General features: G+C 33.2%; 1 protein-coding gene across 2 annotated transcripts in view; it reads left to right on the top strand.

Annotated features, from left to right (window-relative positions):
- The window catches only part of LOC135169241 (ecdysone receptor), a 35024-nt gene extending 20754 nt beyond the window's left edge, over positions 1–14270 (top strand). Inside the window, exons 4-7 of one of the 2 annotated variants that reach the window (XM_064134040.1) lie at positions 2422–2789; positions 2897–3151; positions 3772–4147; positions 4351–14270. In XM_064134040.1, the coding sequence (XP_063990110.1) occupies positions 2422–2789; positions 2897–3151; positions 3772–4147; positions 4351–4595 (1244 nt within the window). In that variant the 3' untranslated portion in view covers positions 4596–14270. Of the gene's footprint in view, positions 1–2421; positions 2796–2896; positions 3152–3771; positions 4148–4350 lie in introns of both variants that reach the window. The other variant, XM_064134039.1, reaches the window with a different exon arrangement.
- The last annotated feature ends 607 nt before the right edge of the window (positions 14271–14877 follow it).

The raw sequence follows: 14877 nt of genomic DNA, 5'->3' as shown, positions 1-14877 counted from the left end.
CACTTCCACTTGGAAAGTCTTACGGCTGTGTAGGAATTCGCCCAGTGCTTGCACTGGGAGATGCTTTGCTGGGTCGATGATTTTTTAGAAATGTCGATATTTTTAAAATTTTTCGAGTCATCATTTTTCGGATTTGGAAATGACACAGTTCTCTGATGATGACCGAGGGGGAAGGGAGTTGTGTAGGTTTTGTGACTCGAGAGAGAGGCAGTGAGAGGTGATACTCACCTGAAAACATCGGCTGCAGCATCAATGAGATACTGACCAAGAGACATGTCACCAATTCTGGGTGAAGAGGCTTTAGAAGTGTGTGAAAGGGAAATATTCTGTTTATCGAGGAATTTTTTGGAGCTCGAGCTGTGCGAGCCTTAATTCATATTTTTTATATATATTTTTTTTCACCTTTTTGAACTACTTGATTTCCACGTCACGCTCCTGTCCAAGAAGTAGTGGCACGGTGGAAGGGGCGTGAGGGGGGGATAGTGAGAAGGTGGAGGGAATCGTCAAACTTCCTTTCCATGGCTTTAGCGACCTCGTTGGTTAAACGCGTCGTTGCTCTGGCCAGCGTTGAAAAGACCGGACAACCTTCACTACCATGTTGGTCCCACGCGGCTTCTCCGAGGTCACTAAGCACGAGATTTCTTCCCGCAGATAATCTCATTATCACTATAAAAACATTGTTACATTAATTACGGAATTTCAAGCACTTCATTATACTGAATTTTTCCATTTTCTTGGCATTTTGTTTTTTTTCCTATGAGGGACGACATTTTTCATGATAAATGTTAGGAAATATTTTGTTTTGGTGAAGACATGTGGGGAGAAAAATTTTTTAGGAACACGAGGTTACGTACAGGGGTCATGATTAGAACATACATTATGGAAATTGGTTGTACAGACAAATCTTATCTCAATTATTATAATCGAAAATTAAAAATAATTCACCAGTAGAAACATCTTGGGGCTGAGTGTATGGTCGACTCGGTAAGGTGCTAATACCCCTCACATTAACAATTGGTAATAGATATTCACAATCTCTGTCTAATTGAAATCAGTATAATTTTCGTGGACTTCACCTTAGGGCCAGTTATTGCCAAATTAAAAACCAGATATACCAGTTATAAATACCACAAAAATACTCACCATCTCAAATAGTCATGCCCCTTCTGTATCAATACAAAATAAATCGCGATGAGTGTCTCTGTCTAATGACTATTGCAATTATAAATGAATTGAGCTACTCATGTGGTGCAAAATACTATGATATCGTCCAAATTCTCATCCACAAAGACTCGTCCCAACACAGCCAACGAATTTGCAAATGGAATCCCATTCAATAAAGCACAAGCACATAGATTAAGTCAGCCACATAAACCATTAGCTAACTTCAAGCATAAGACTGTTCCCTCATTGGTCAATGTGATTGAGGCGGGAAATTCGAAGTGGGTGCGCCTAGCGCGCATTGGTTCTCGTGAACTATAAATATAGAGACCTCTTGATTAGCACGAGAAGGTGGGATAGGAGCTATAATTAATTGTGGGATGAAAAATATTCTTTGCCATTTTCTCCTGCGCAGATTAGTTTGTCAAATAATTTTGTCTTTTCGAAAGAATTGAATAGTTTCATAATAAAAACATTCTCAAACCCTCCATATGGGTAGAGTTCAGTCTACGACTCTTACGTCCATGTCTACAAGGTTGAGAACGTACATGAAAGAGTCCAGGGGAGCTCTAAAGCATCCATAAGACTCATACTTTCACCGACCGTGACTTCTACGCGTTCCACCCAACGAGTTTTCCACCTGAGATAAAAGAAGCAATAAAGACACACGTGACCATGTTGCCACGTAGGTTACTGGTACCAGGTGCAGACTACAACGATGCTGAGAGTTATATCGTTGTCATAGATATAATGGATGAGCTACATAGGTGGAGAAGCTTGAAATATTGGTTTTCAGACCAATAAAGAATTTCTATTATTCATTTACGGTGTATTTAGGGTTCATTCGCTTAAGGCGTGACCTATTTATTTAAAAAAAAAAACGACATATGTTTGGGTACAAAATCAATTTTCCAGGAACAGCGGCGTTCACATGATCAAATGGCATTGGAAATATGTCAGGGGTCATTGTGTTTATCGAAAAAACTTTTTTCTTTTAAAACATTCGTGGAACTTGTTTTAATTGATACGATAATTTTCGATAAAGTTATTGATTAATTCCGCCTCGCTTGGACTTATCAAAAGCTGAATTAAATTCACACTCGATTAATTATTTAATTGAATTATTTTGTCAATCATTATGTGCATTAAACAATTTTTTTATTCGTTCGTTTGGGGCGAACGATTGCTCCATTATGAAAAATATGAAAAAGTGATGAGAAAAAAATTATTGAGACAATTTTTCTTTGATTATTGTTGTAGGAAGGGACGATCTATCCCCACCAAGTTCTTTGAACGGCTATAGTGCAGACAGTTGTGATGCGAAAAAGAAAAAAGGACCAACACCCCGACAACAGGAGGAGTTGTGTCTAGTGTGCGGTGATCGGGCATCTGGTTATCATTATAATGCACTAACGTGCGAGGGCTGCAAAGGTTTTTTCAGGCGGAGTATAACGAAAAATGCAGTTTACCAGTGTAAATATGGAAATAATTGTGAGATTGACATGTACATGAGGCGAAAGTGTCAAGAATGCAGACTAAAGAAGTGTTTGTCGGTGGGAATGAGGCCTGAGTGCGTCGTACCAGAGTACCAATGTGCTGTCAAACGTAAGGAAAAGAAGGCCCAGAAGGTAGGGGTAAGGACATATCAATTTATTTTTCTATCCATTGATTTTTTAAATTCAAATTGACTTATTCATTTTTGCTTTGCTAATTTTTTTCTACTCGGTTTCTCTAGGAAAAAGACAAACCCAACAGTACAACGATGAACGGCTCACCTGGAAGTATTAGTGGAATGGGCGTTGATCAGATTAAAATTGAACCCTCAGAAGCAGATTGTCTGCCAATGAATTCCGGCAGCACTGACTCGTTAATAGAACTTAAGAATGGACTTTCAATCGTGAGTCCCGAGCAGGCTGAGCTCATTCAGAGACTTGTTTATTTCCAGGGACTCTATGAGAATCCCAGTCCTGAGGATCTTGAAAGAATTACGGTAAATTTATTTATTACTAATTATTATTAATTGAGAAACCTTGGAATCACCATATTCTTTCTTACTTTCATTTTCAACTGTCATTATCTCCTTAACAAGTTATTTTACAAGAAATATGTGTATGAGCTAATAAAAATTGTTCAAGAAATTTTCTTCTGGAGGAATTCATTGACTGAGATAAAGATCAAATCATCGGAAATTTTCTAGTTTTCCTTTTCTATCATATTGGTTTCGTAATTGTCTCGTTAAGAAGTAATTTAAAAAAAGTAATTTCTATACAAAAAAAATGATTATGACAATTTTTCTCGAGAATGTCACAGTAATGAGTCGATTAAAAGATAAGTAATTGGTTAATGAATGGAACAGCATCATTACGACATTCTTATCGTTTGAATTGTTGGAAATATACATTCACAAGGAATTTGTATTAGGAAAGTAATTCTCTAATTACTATATTACCAAAAAATTTTATGGCTATCATGACACAATCAAGAGATTGGAAAATAAAAAAAAAATTGATGAATTAAGCTCGAAACATACGTACATTTTAAAGAAGATAATGATGATGATGATGACAATAATGACGATAGTAATAATAATAATTTAATTTGCTGTAACAGCATCGACCAACGGAAGGTGAAGATCCTGGTGATGTGAGATTCAGGCATATGGCGGAAATAACGATACTAACTGTACAGCTTATTGTTGAATTTGCCAAAAATTTATCGGGTTTCGATAAATTGTTGAGGGAGGATCAAATAGCCTTGCTCAAGGCATGCTCCAGTGAAGTAATGATGCTGAGAATGGCAAGAAAGTATGACGCTACGACAGACAGTATCCTATTTGCTGATAATCAGCCATACACGAGAGACAGCTACAGTTTGGCTGGAATGGGTGATACTATCGAGGATTTGCTGCGTTTTTGCAGGCATATGTACAATATGAAAGTCAACAATGCTGAGTATGCATTATTAACAGCTATCGTAATTTTCTCAGGTAAACAATCATCAGAATTTTCATCAGATAGTTTTTAAGGGGAAGGTAATTTCATTGAAGGAAGGTTGAAGAAGAAGGGATTGAATAAATTATAGGGCCTTGCTTTTTTTTTAATAGTGGGCCTTGAAATTTGTGTTGCATGTATTTTTGTAAATTATCTTTATCGCTAGACAAATCTAGAAATGCGGAATTCTCAATTCCAGAACGACCGATGCTCTTGGAGGGTTGGAAGGTGGAGAAAATTCAAGAGATATACCTGGAGGCACTCAAAGCATACGTGGACAGTCGTCGTAAACATAAATCAGGAACAATATTCGCGAAATTACTCTCCGTGTTAACGGAATTACGAACACTCGGCAATCAAAACAGCGAAATGTGCTTCAGTTTGAAGCTCAAAAACAAGAAACTACCTCCATTTCTTGCCGAGATTTGGGATGTCATGCCCTAGTTTATTTTCGCCCATAACAACCACGCTAATTACAGTGTAACTGCCCTACTGGCATTATATTATTTCAATAACGACGCTCACTGCACATTCGTTATTGTCGAAATGAAAAAAATACCACTCATTCAGGGGTGAAATAATGAGAGATAAAAATTTAATGAAAACGGTGTGCATCAATTTTTTTTACTAGTGCACCATTGTGCCACTGCCTCATTGTCGTGATAAAATCTATATCTCCAATCTCTTTTACTATTATGTTTGTTCTTAAATTATTATTTTAACATTGCGTGGTACTCTACGATGTTTTTCCAAAAAAAGGTAGTTTATTTTACAATTGAAATATGCGACGAACGCGTGAAATGAACGATCAAATATATAATTTAATTTTTTTATTACCTAAAATTCCCGCATTTTAATTCGTCGGAAAATTATCATCAAACAATTAAATATCCCGGCTATATTTATCGAGCATGAGTTCATTTTAAATCACAAACATCATGATCTTCTCAAGAACAAATAATAATAAAAAGACAAAGAAAAAAAGGCAGTGGTGAAGGCACCCAGGCTGTGATACGTAGAGACAGTTACAGAGACTATATAAGAAACTATTCTACACGTATATATTACTAAAAAAAATTGAGAAAAAATGATAAACATAATAATCACTTACCCGGACCCCTCTAAACTAAAAATAAATCTTAAAATTGAGCAAAATACTAGATAAGACGTAATCGTTAATGTACAGAGAACGTTTGAAGATCAGTGTAAGACTGAGGGAAAGAAAAACATCTTAATTGCTGGAAAATTAAAGGGGGGAAAAAAATCTACAACTGAACGAAATAAAAGCAAAATGATTGAGTAAACGAGAAAAATAAATCCAACAATAAGCAAAATAAAGAATAATGCGCAGAGTGAAGGGAAAAAATGATTGAAGAGAATGAGAACACGAATACGGAGTATTAAACGATAAAAAAATTAATAATTTAAGGTTTAAGATGATTAAATAATACAAATTTGTGTGCTTTGTATTGGGCACTGTTGAGCAGTGCCTCTGGCACGTACTTTGAAATAAAACTGCGAATTACGATACAATAGAGTCTATATCACGATACATAGCATAATATATTGCCAGCATATAGGTTTGTTTGTACGAAGTAATAAAGCTGATGAGAATATAGGGAATAATAAGAGTTTTGAAGAATCATTCATCATTTGGTGATGGAGATCAAGTATTTGGCGGTGGTGAAACGTGTGAAGATAGATCGACGATTTGTAGATTTTTAAGGGGAATAAGCGAGGCTAGAGATGTAGATGAAAATAATAAAAAACTGGTCTTTTAGTCAGTCAGCTAGGCTTTAGGTGACCGAGTCAAGTGCAAAGCCCTGTGCCTTCAGCAGCGGACATCGGCTCACCAAAGAAAAAAAAATAATAAATGAGAACATTTTTCAAAGAAAGAATAACGAAATCCATGGAATTTAACCGTCCGTTTTAATTTTTTAATAAATAAGGAAAAAAGTGAAATGGAAAAAAAATGAAAAATAATGTAAAATGTCATGCAAAAATATGAGTAACGTATGGATTAAATTTAAAGATTTAAATTTAAACTGCAGGCAATTACAGTTGTAAATTGCAAGAGGTTCGTTATGATAATAAAATGACAAAATAATTGTTAGAAGAGTGGCTGAGCAATTTGACATATTTTGAAGATTTTAAATGTATTTTTTGGGGGTTTGGGGGTGGGGGAGGATCTGATGCGCCGATTACGAAGTTTTGGGAATGTTGAAATATGATGCGAGACGAATTCATCGATAATTGAGTGGTGGAATTGTGAGAGAGGACAGACAGTCGTGGATCGATCTCTTAAACTATTGAATATATCGAGAAAAATTCGAAGCCCTTTTTTCGTGGGGAGTTTAATTGTGAGAAAGGTTCCTCATATGTTAATTTTTTCCCTTAAATCAATAGTACACGAGATATCTGCGAAAAAACTGTTGACAAATGTCGTTTTTTTACTCTTCTCAACATTTCACCACTTAATTATTGACGAAGAAAAATTTTTTTCAATATCAAGAAGAATTGAGAGAAGACTCAGAGACTTCTTCCGAGTGAGAATATTATAGACGAAATCATAAAAATTATCAAACGCGATCCAGTAAGACAGAAAACAAATTAACCATGAAGTTCTTGATGTTGTAACACTGTTATTCTATTGCTACTGATTCATTGTACGCAGTTATATTCTGTAGCCAACTACCATGCAAGTGCTAACGTCATTATTGGTGTAACGTATTAAGATCATAAAATTTCTAAAAAACAAAAAAAAATATAATGAAAAGCAAAAATTAAGAATGACGAAGGATGCACATATTTTGGCGTACGGCAGTGATGTAAGAGTGTAATTATCAAACAGAAAAAAAAATTGACAAATTTTTCAATTACACGGGAAAATGACGAAGGGTTAGCAACAATTTATCCAGTCGATAGTAATTGTGAATATTGAGAATATACGTGTCATGTTGAAGACTCCATCATGTTAAGAATTATTGGAATACGGTTATACATTTTCATTAAATGATAAATGGAAATGTAAAATCAAAAATGTAATCCTTCTGCTGATTCAGGGATTTATCAATTTTTTATTATTATTAAGAAATTGTTAAATTTGTATATTTATTAATTGGTAAAATGTAATTATGTTTATAAGATGTCGAATCTTTCTTTTTATGATATTGTAGGAATTTTCGGAAAGTGATTTGGGGTAGTTCAATTACCGGCAATGTTTTAAAAATTGCTTTTCATTTGGCTCTAGTGGGCTATCAATTTGTATAAAATTATCTGGGTGTTTAGAATAATCTCTATGCTCTGGCGAAGTTGAGAAAAATGATAAATCTTGTGAATCGGCATCGGGAGATTGATAATCTCAATAACTATAGCATTTAACAATTCTGTGGGGAGGTAGAGCACTTAGTATTTGGAATTTAGGAGAAAAATTTCGAATTTTACGCTAAATTCACTAGTGTTTCAGATAATTCAGATAATTTAGGGAAATGTCTTCAGAAAATCCCGAACCCAAAATCGTTATCATCACTATTTATTAATGATTTCGAGGAAAATGTCATATCCGCAATTTTCCGCAGTTTATTTAATAACTGCGACCGTAAAAAGTTCTATGACACTTTCCTCTAAATCTACCGTTTGCACACATATTTCTAAAATACATTACTAACTACATTTTATGAGATTTGAAGACTCAACAAATTTCGCCTTCATTATTTCACAAATAAATTTAGAATAACATTACGTAATATAGATTATGAAATTCTAAACAAAAATAATTTTGAAATTTTTCTCCAAATTCAATAATTCCAGAGATCATTAAATATTCTGGAATGGAAAAATGAGGAAATTAAAAGACTCCACAATTTGTGCTGAATTTTTAGAAGAGTTTAAAAATTATTGGATATCTAGCGGAAAATAGTGGTAAAGCGAGATGAGTCACTTTTGATTATTAATAATTTTTTGATGAATATCTCAGAATCTAGGGCACCTAAAAAAATTTCCAATACAACATTTTTTGTGAAGCGCATTGACATCCATTTAGATTCACGGACTTGCTCAAAAGATCGAGTCAGAGATAAGTCAACTTATCTCGATTTACCACTTGGTTATTCAATCGACGTCTTGACAGAAATGAACTCTGTGAACTATCTACCACTCCTCGGCATTGAAAACTAAGAATCTCGAAGAAAATTGAACTAACTACGTAACGCCGCAAGGCAGACACTGCCACACTATGAGTGAACGTGAGAACACCACGATTAATAAATGTCATCATTAGCCCAGCACCAAAACGAACACAAAATGCAAACGAATAACTCACTAAACCCAGTAAAAACTATCAAAAGGCAAAAATAAAAATGGAACATAAATGATCACAATTAAAACAGTAAAATCTTCTCGTTGCATATACACTGACATAAATTGAATCTACCAATACAACTCTTTTACCACTATTGTCGTACCTCATTAACTCGTAGGGAACCTAGTTCTATTATTGTACAACTGTATATGACGATGAAAATGATGAAAAAAGCACCGCCAGTGTATACCACCGCACATTTATATTTCAAAGCGAAAAATAATTATTAAAATAACTAATAAAGACAATTAATCAATTCAAATTCAAGGGATGTGGCATCAAGTTATCGGGAGTTCGGAGAAATCAATAAAAAAATAATTCAACTGAAATTAATTGAACAATCAGTGGAGTGATTAATTGATCAATCGACTCGCGATTTCATCAAATATTTAATGGGGCTCTCGCTACACTGCATAGGGCGCATTAATATTTCTCTCATTACTGCTGTATAAGAAATCGTTATAGGACGTGAAAAATGAGTCGTTAATAAAAACATTGATTAATCATAGATTTCGAGGAGAATCTTGGAACGTTGACGGCGGGTCGAACATGCGTCGAATGAACATTCGATAATATTAATCGATTTTCAAGTTAATTAGCAGAATTATGGGAACATTCGACAAATGGTGAAGAGACTTGACTTTTATGTTGTTTTATTGAATTATGTATTTAGTCTTGAGAACAATATCGAGACTTATTTCAATTCTAGAAATTTACAATTCAAATAGTTGCACTATAATCTGGACAATTTTGGGATTTTTAGAATCATTTGAACCCAATTTTTAAGGACCTTTTTGGGGTTCAAGAAGATTTATAGTTTTATTCAACATGAAAGTCGTATCACTCCGTGATTCCCCGAATAGATTATTGAGAAATTGAATCTATATTGAGACAGAAGGGAAACGATTATTGAAGGGAATTCCTTTAGTCACTCAGTCTGCGTTACAATTTTGTTCTTTTGCAAGGTGGATGGACACTCCAAGACAATGTAAAATGAAGCAATCTAATGAAATTCATACATATGACGTATTATTAATTATACATGCAATTCTACGATCACTGCCAATGGGCGTTACTGATAACGTTCGAGTTTCGTTATCTTAGACGTTTTCTCGTATTTTTTAGCCTCCGCAAGTTCGAGAATATTTGCGGGCAACACCGTGAGTTGGTGATTTGTTCATAATACTGCCAAGCATCGATTCATTGTATTTGTAAACGAAAATTGAACGGAAATTAAGAAGGAGAGACTGGAATTTTCATTTTTTTGCTATTTTTGATTGTTAATTCAGGTGTAAATGGGATGCAATTGAGAGAAGATCAATTTAAAGGCGTTTTCATTTGTGGTAGACAATTAATTTGTTAACAAAAAAAATATTCTCATTTTTTGGTGGATTTGACGGTTTTGGAAACATTGATCTCTGAATTCATCTTCTCCTACGTCTCGACTTAATTCCCTAGTGACGATTCCACTCTAATTTCATGACTTCTGTAATTGAAATAATCGGACTTCCTTATTGGATGTGCTTATGGTTTATATCCTGGGGTTTTGTCATTGGACCCGCCCTCTTCGGTACCGCGAAATGTAAATCACGTACGAACAAGACAATTCTCCATTATTTTCGCATTTAAATTGTTTGTAAGTAGTTGATTTCTCGTTTATCATTTGACTTCTCTTGGTTGAACTCAAGATGGAGAGAAAAACATTTTTCATTGTTGAATATTGAAACTGTTTAATTAGACATAATTAAGAATGACAATTTCATATCATGGTTGAATATTCATGAAATAATAGGAAAGAAATGTTTTATTTTTCTTTAATTTCGTAGAAAAACTCATCCAAATTTTCTATTTGAAAACTTTTTTCTCTTTCAGACAAGAATATGTTCACATAACAAATATGTCAAAGGAAAAAAAATGTCAAAAAAGTAAGATCTCGACAATCCCAAAAAAAACTTAAAATGAAATTTAAAAATTAGGAAAGTTCGGGGAAGTGGCAACAAAAATTAACTAAATTATGTTATCAGTATAATTATTTATTATATACAAAGAGCGTCAAAATTAGCCGGTGAAAATTGACGACTGGTGCTTTGGAATAAATCAGACTGAATTATCGTTGTTATATTTAATCGAAGAAATTGGAATTTTACGCCCGACGATGTTTGAAAGTTCAATCGGTTCTTGTAATTATTATTTCTATTTTGAAATATTATATGCGATATTTAAACTTCTGGCTGAATATCCCCATGATAATTAATTCATCAATGAGATAATTTTTTTTAATTCAATAAACATAATTCTTTGAATTGTTCGTAATAATTATGATCATGTGTTAATCAATAAATTATCTAAATTACATTGTATTGTAACCATAATTTTAATTTAAGGATCTTGATTATATGAAAATTCATTAGCCGAAATCGACACAACTATTTACCTTACTAGAAATCTCATAAAGTCTAAGGGAAATATAATTTGTTTTTCTGAAATTAATTCAACATGTAATTGTCTTGGTAATGAGTGGATTGAAAAGGAACTGTGTCAAGATTCGTTGAGTATATGATAAAATCTACAACACAAAATTTTTTATGGCATTTTAGTCTAGAATGACTAACTCCACAGCAAAATGCGATCAAGCGTTCGCCAAGAACATTGTAATCTACGATCTTTAGTTCTTATGTTGAAGAGTTCTTCGTAAATCCATTCCCTAGGAAAATAACCACGTATTTTGGTACAGAAATATCTAATTCCACAGTTTCACTGGCGTCCTGCAAAACCTTATGTAAAACATTAAAACTTGTATTCGTCATTTGATAGATAAAAAGGCAATGAAGTCTCTAAGAACTGGAGGCGATAGACTGACTGGTAGGCATGCGTTTCACTGCGTTGATGTTTTTTTATTGTATAAAATCGTATTATTGACAAAAAACTATTGAAAAAACCACAATAACTGTTCTCATTTTATAAACCCGACGTACAGACGGAATGAAATCCAATTTGGTGTGACATGTCATCGGAATCAAGTGCACTTGATGGAAAAAAACTTGTGAAAGGGTACAGGATTCAGTAATGAATTGATTGAAGGGATCGTTCCATGTATCAAGAAAATATATTGAAAACTTGGGCTCAGGACGAACAGTCGATATTCCCAGAGAATTTGATCATTGAAAAAAATTCAAAAATTGAATTATCCCTTTTTCAAATCAATTGTATTACAGAATTTTCTCATCACAAAATTTATTTCAGACAAAATGCAAAGCACCGATCAATAGTCTCTGAGTGTGAACTGATTAAGTAAATCCCGATAATAAACTACAAATAATCCTAAAACTAATCTAATCGACTAATAAATAAGCTAATGCATAAGTGTGATTGCGAGAAGCACCCTCGGAAGTCCAGCCCCGACTTTTCAATAATCATATTAATGTCAGTAACGAAGTACTGAAATGAGATAAGTTGACTTAACTCTGAGTCAAGTTTTTTTACGGAATATTACCGAATCTAAGAGAGATATAATTCTTGGTTACTCCACAAAAAAGTTGAAAAAGAAAATTTGTTATTTTCAATAGTTAAACGTGACTTATCTCTTTCTACTACTTCAGTACTGATTTCACATCTTAACCCTTCATTTCATCGCGCTCGAACAAAAAATTATTTCTTTTCACGACGATTTAACGATGAGAGTCTTAGGTGTTTTCGGAGGTACTTAAAATCGCCGGATCAATTTAATGAATAAAGTAAAAACAATGAAAGACTAGTTGTTTCATGGAGAATAATATTTTTCTTATGGTTCTATTTTAACAAAGAAACAAGAGTAATTAAACAAAACTAATAAACAATTATTATAATTTCAACTGTTGATGATGGAATTAAATTTTGTCGCTGAAGATTTTCTGAGTGGAAAATTTCCTGCGGGAAATTTAAAATAAATAAAATAATGCGATTGTTTGGGAACATTATTCACAAAGTTCAGATGTAACGAACAGTTATGCATATTTGTAGGAAATTTGCAGGAATTTTTCCCACGCGGAATTTAAAAAAATAAAAATCTCAAGCCAGACGATATGAAACAAATGTAGATATGAACGAATACGATATTTACATAACAATAATGGATTAATAATCATGAATGAAAATACACTATATGCATAGAGTATATTTTCGAATGGAAAATAATGATTAAAATGACGAATTTTCGTAGATGCAAATATTAGAGTGAAAAAATGAGATAATTAAGCCGATAATAGTGATAATGATAATGAAATGGTTCATCAGGGTGTTGAAGATTCTAACGAATGTTGTTATTTGGCATTAAATAAGGGGATTCCCTTGGACATTAGCAGGGAAATGATGGTGTGTGGCAAAACGTTTTTTTGTTAATATCTCGAAAAATCGGGGAGTGCAAGAGATTTTACCACGTTTCACTGCTGATTTCAATAACAAATTGTTCCCTTATTCCATCTGAAATATATAAATAATTGGGGTGACGATGAATTTCCCTCCGGAAACACCAGAGAATCTCAGATCTCAGAAACAGTAGAAGAAAAATTGTTTGAATTAACAACACATTACCGAAAACAATAATTGTAGATTTTGTAATTATTAATATTATTTTTATTTGATAAACGGCATCATATTGTATAATTTTCTGTAGCTCAGTGCGCATTATTCACTTGATAAAATAATTCAGAAAGGCAAATGATAGGTGATTGATAATCACCACGTGATGGGATTACATAAAGTCCGCATATGAACATTTAATTGTACAGGAGCCGATGGTGACTCTAGTTATTGTATTATTATAATGAATAATAATTGATTATGCATGATAATGAAACGATGAAATGCTAATATTATTTTTAATTACAATTTAATTAAGTTTTAGTTTAATATTAACGATGAAAATACACGTACACGTTACACAAATGGTTGATGAACTAGACACATTTGTATTTAAGTGGCATAATAGGTGGGTGAAGAGTTCAGAGGGATAATGAATAATGATTATTGATTATTAAAAGAATAATAAAGTGGAGTGAAGTAAGGAACTAACGATTCTTAGTCGAGTTTGTGTTGTATTTTAGTCTTAATTGATGAAAGAAGATGATTTCAAACATTTTCTAGTATAACTATTATATCATTTTTTAAATAAAATAATAGTTTATATGAAACACTGGATGAAAAATTTATCTAGATTGTTTTTTATTTGATTCTCGACAAAACAATTATGCGATGATTTTCGGTAGATCCATTATTTATTGAATTAATCGCCGAACATTCGTCTTGTTTTATCAATTAACTACTGATTCCCCATTTTTTTAATGAGACATTCTAAATGGAGTATGATTGTATCTTTATTGTTGAAATCAATGATCGATTTCATGATAATTATTAATATTGGACGGTGCAATATTTACAAATATAATTAACTTATTAACTTCACATTTTGATACCCAACATTGAGGGGGTAGGGGCAGAGGAGGATTGAATGAGAGATCATGGGCTGATGAAAATCATTGAGAAAAATTGAATAAATTATGGTAATCAATGGATTAATATCGTGAGAGTACCGCGTCGTTGGAGGATAGAATTAGTCAGTGAAGGTTTTGTCTATTGTATAATATTTATATTTCCACTCTTTCTTTCCTCTTTTTTTCACAAAGAAACAAGCAACTCATGATCTATGCTGCTATGTATTGATAATATGTTACAATATTACAGTAAAACTTTCAGCAAATACATAAATGCTCTTTTTATTTAGAGATTCACGTATGAACTATTATTTATCAAACAATAGTAAAGGTTAAACCCCAAAATTAGACTTTTTCCATTCATGAGGCGATTTTAATAGACGACGAAGGAGATGAAGGTTTCTTGATTGAAATGAAAATTTATCTTTTGCAATTCTACAGCGGAGTGTTAATATATCCCCTCACGTTGCCTGGGAATGAATGAAACATTATTACAGGGTAAGTATTACTCTTCATTAATTACCTAACACTCAGGTGGATCGGGGATATCTTCAGTATCTCCGGTACTTCTCCTGATCATCCAGAAAGAGTTTTTAACTCTAACACCAGTTCAATAGCCACCATCAGCTCGTCTAGTTTTAAAGTGCTTCTGATTCATATTGCAAAAAATAAAATAATAAATACCTGAGCTTTCCCTGGTAGATGTTTATATTTTTGGTAATGCCCAGGATTCTTCTGATAAAATCACGCCAGAGGATTCACATTATTATCTCCCATATCCCACTCAAAAATGGGACAAATAATCCAACAAAACCACGAGAATTTATTACTTCGATATTCACAGAAATCCTCCACAAAAAACACCGTGAAATTTCCTTTTTGGAGGTTATGATGTCGT

The sequence above is a fragment of the Diachasmimorpha longicaudata genome, chromosome 14 (assembly GCF_034640455.1).
Source record: "Diachasmimorpha longicaudata isolate KC_UGA_2023 chromosome 14, iyDiaLong2, whole genome shotgun sequence".
NCBI classification, from domain to species: Eukaryota; Metazoa; Arthropoda; class Insecta; order Hymenoptera; family Braconidae; genus Diachasmimorpha; species Diachasmimorpha longicaudata.
The sequence above is the reverse complement of the archived record's forward strand: the minus strand, read 5'-3'. Positions and strand labels throughout refer to the sequence as shown.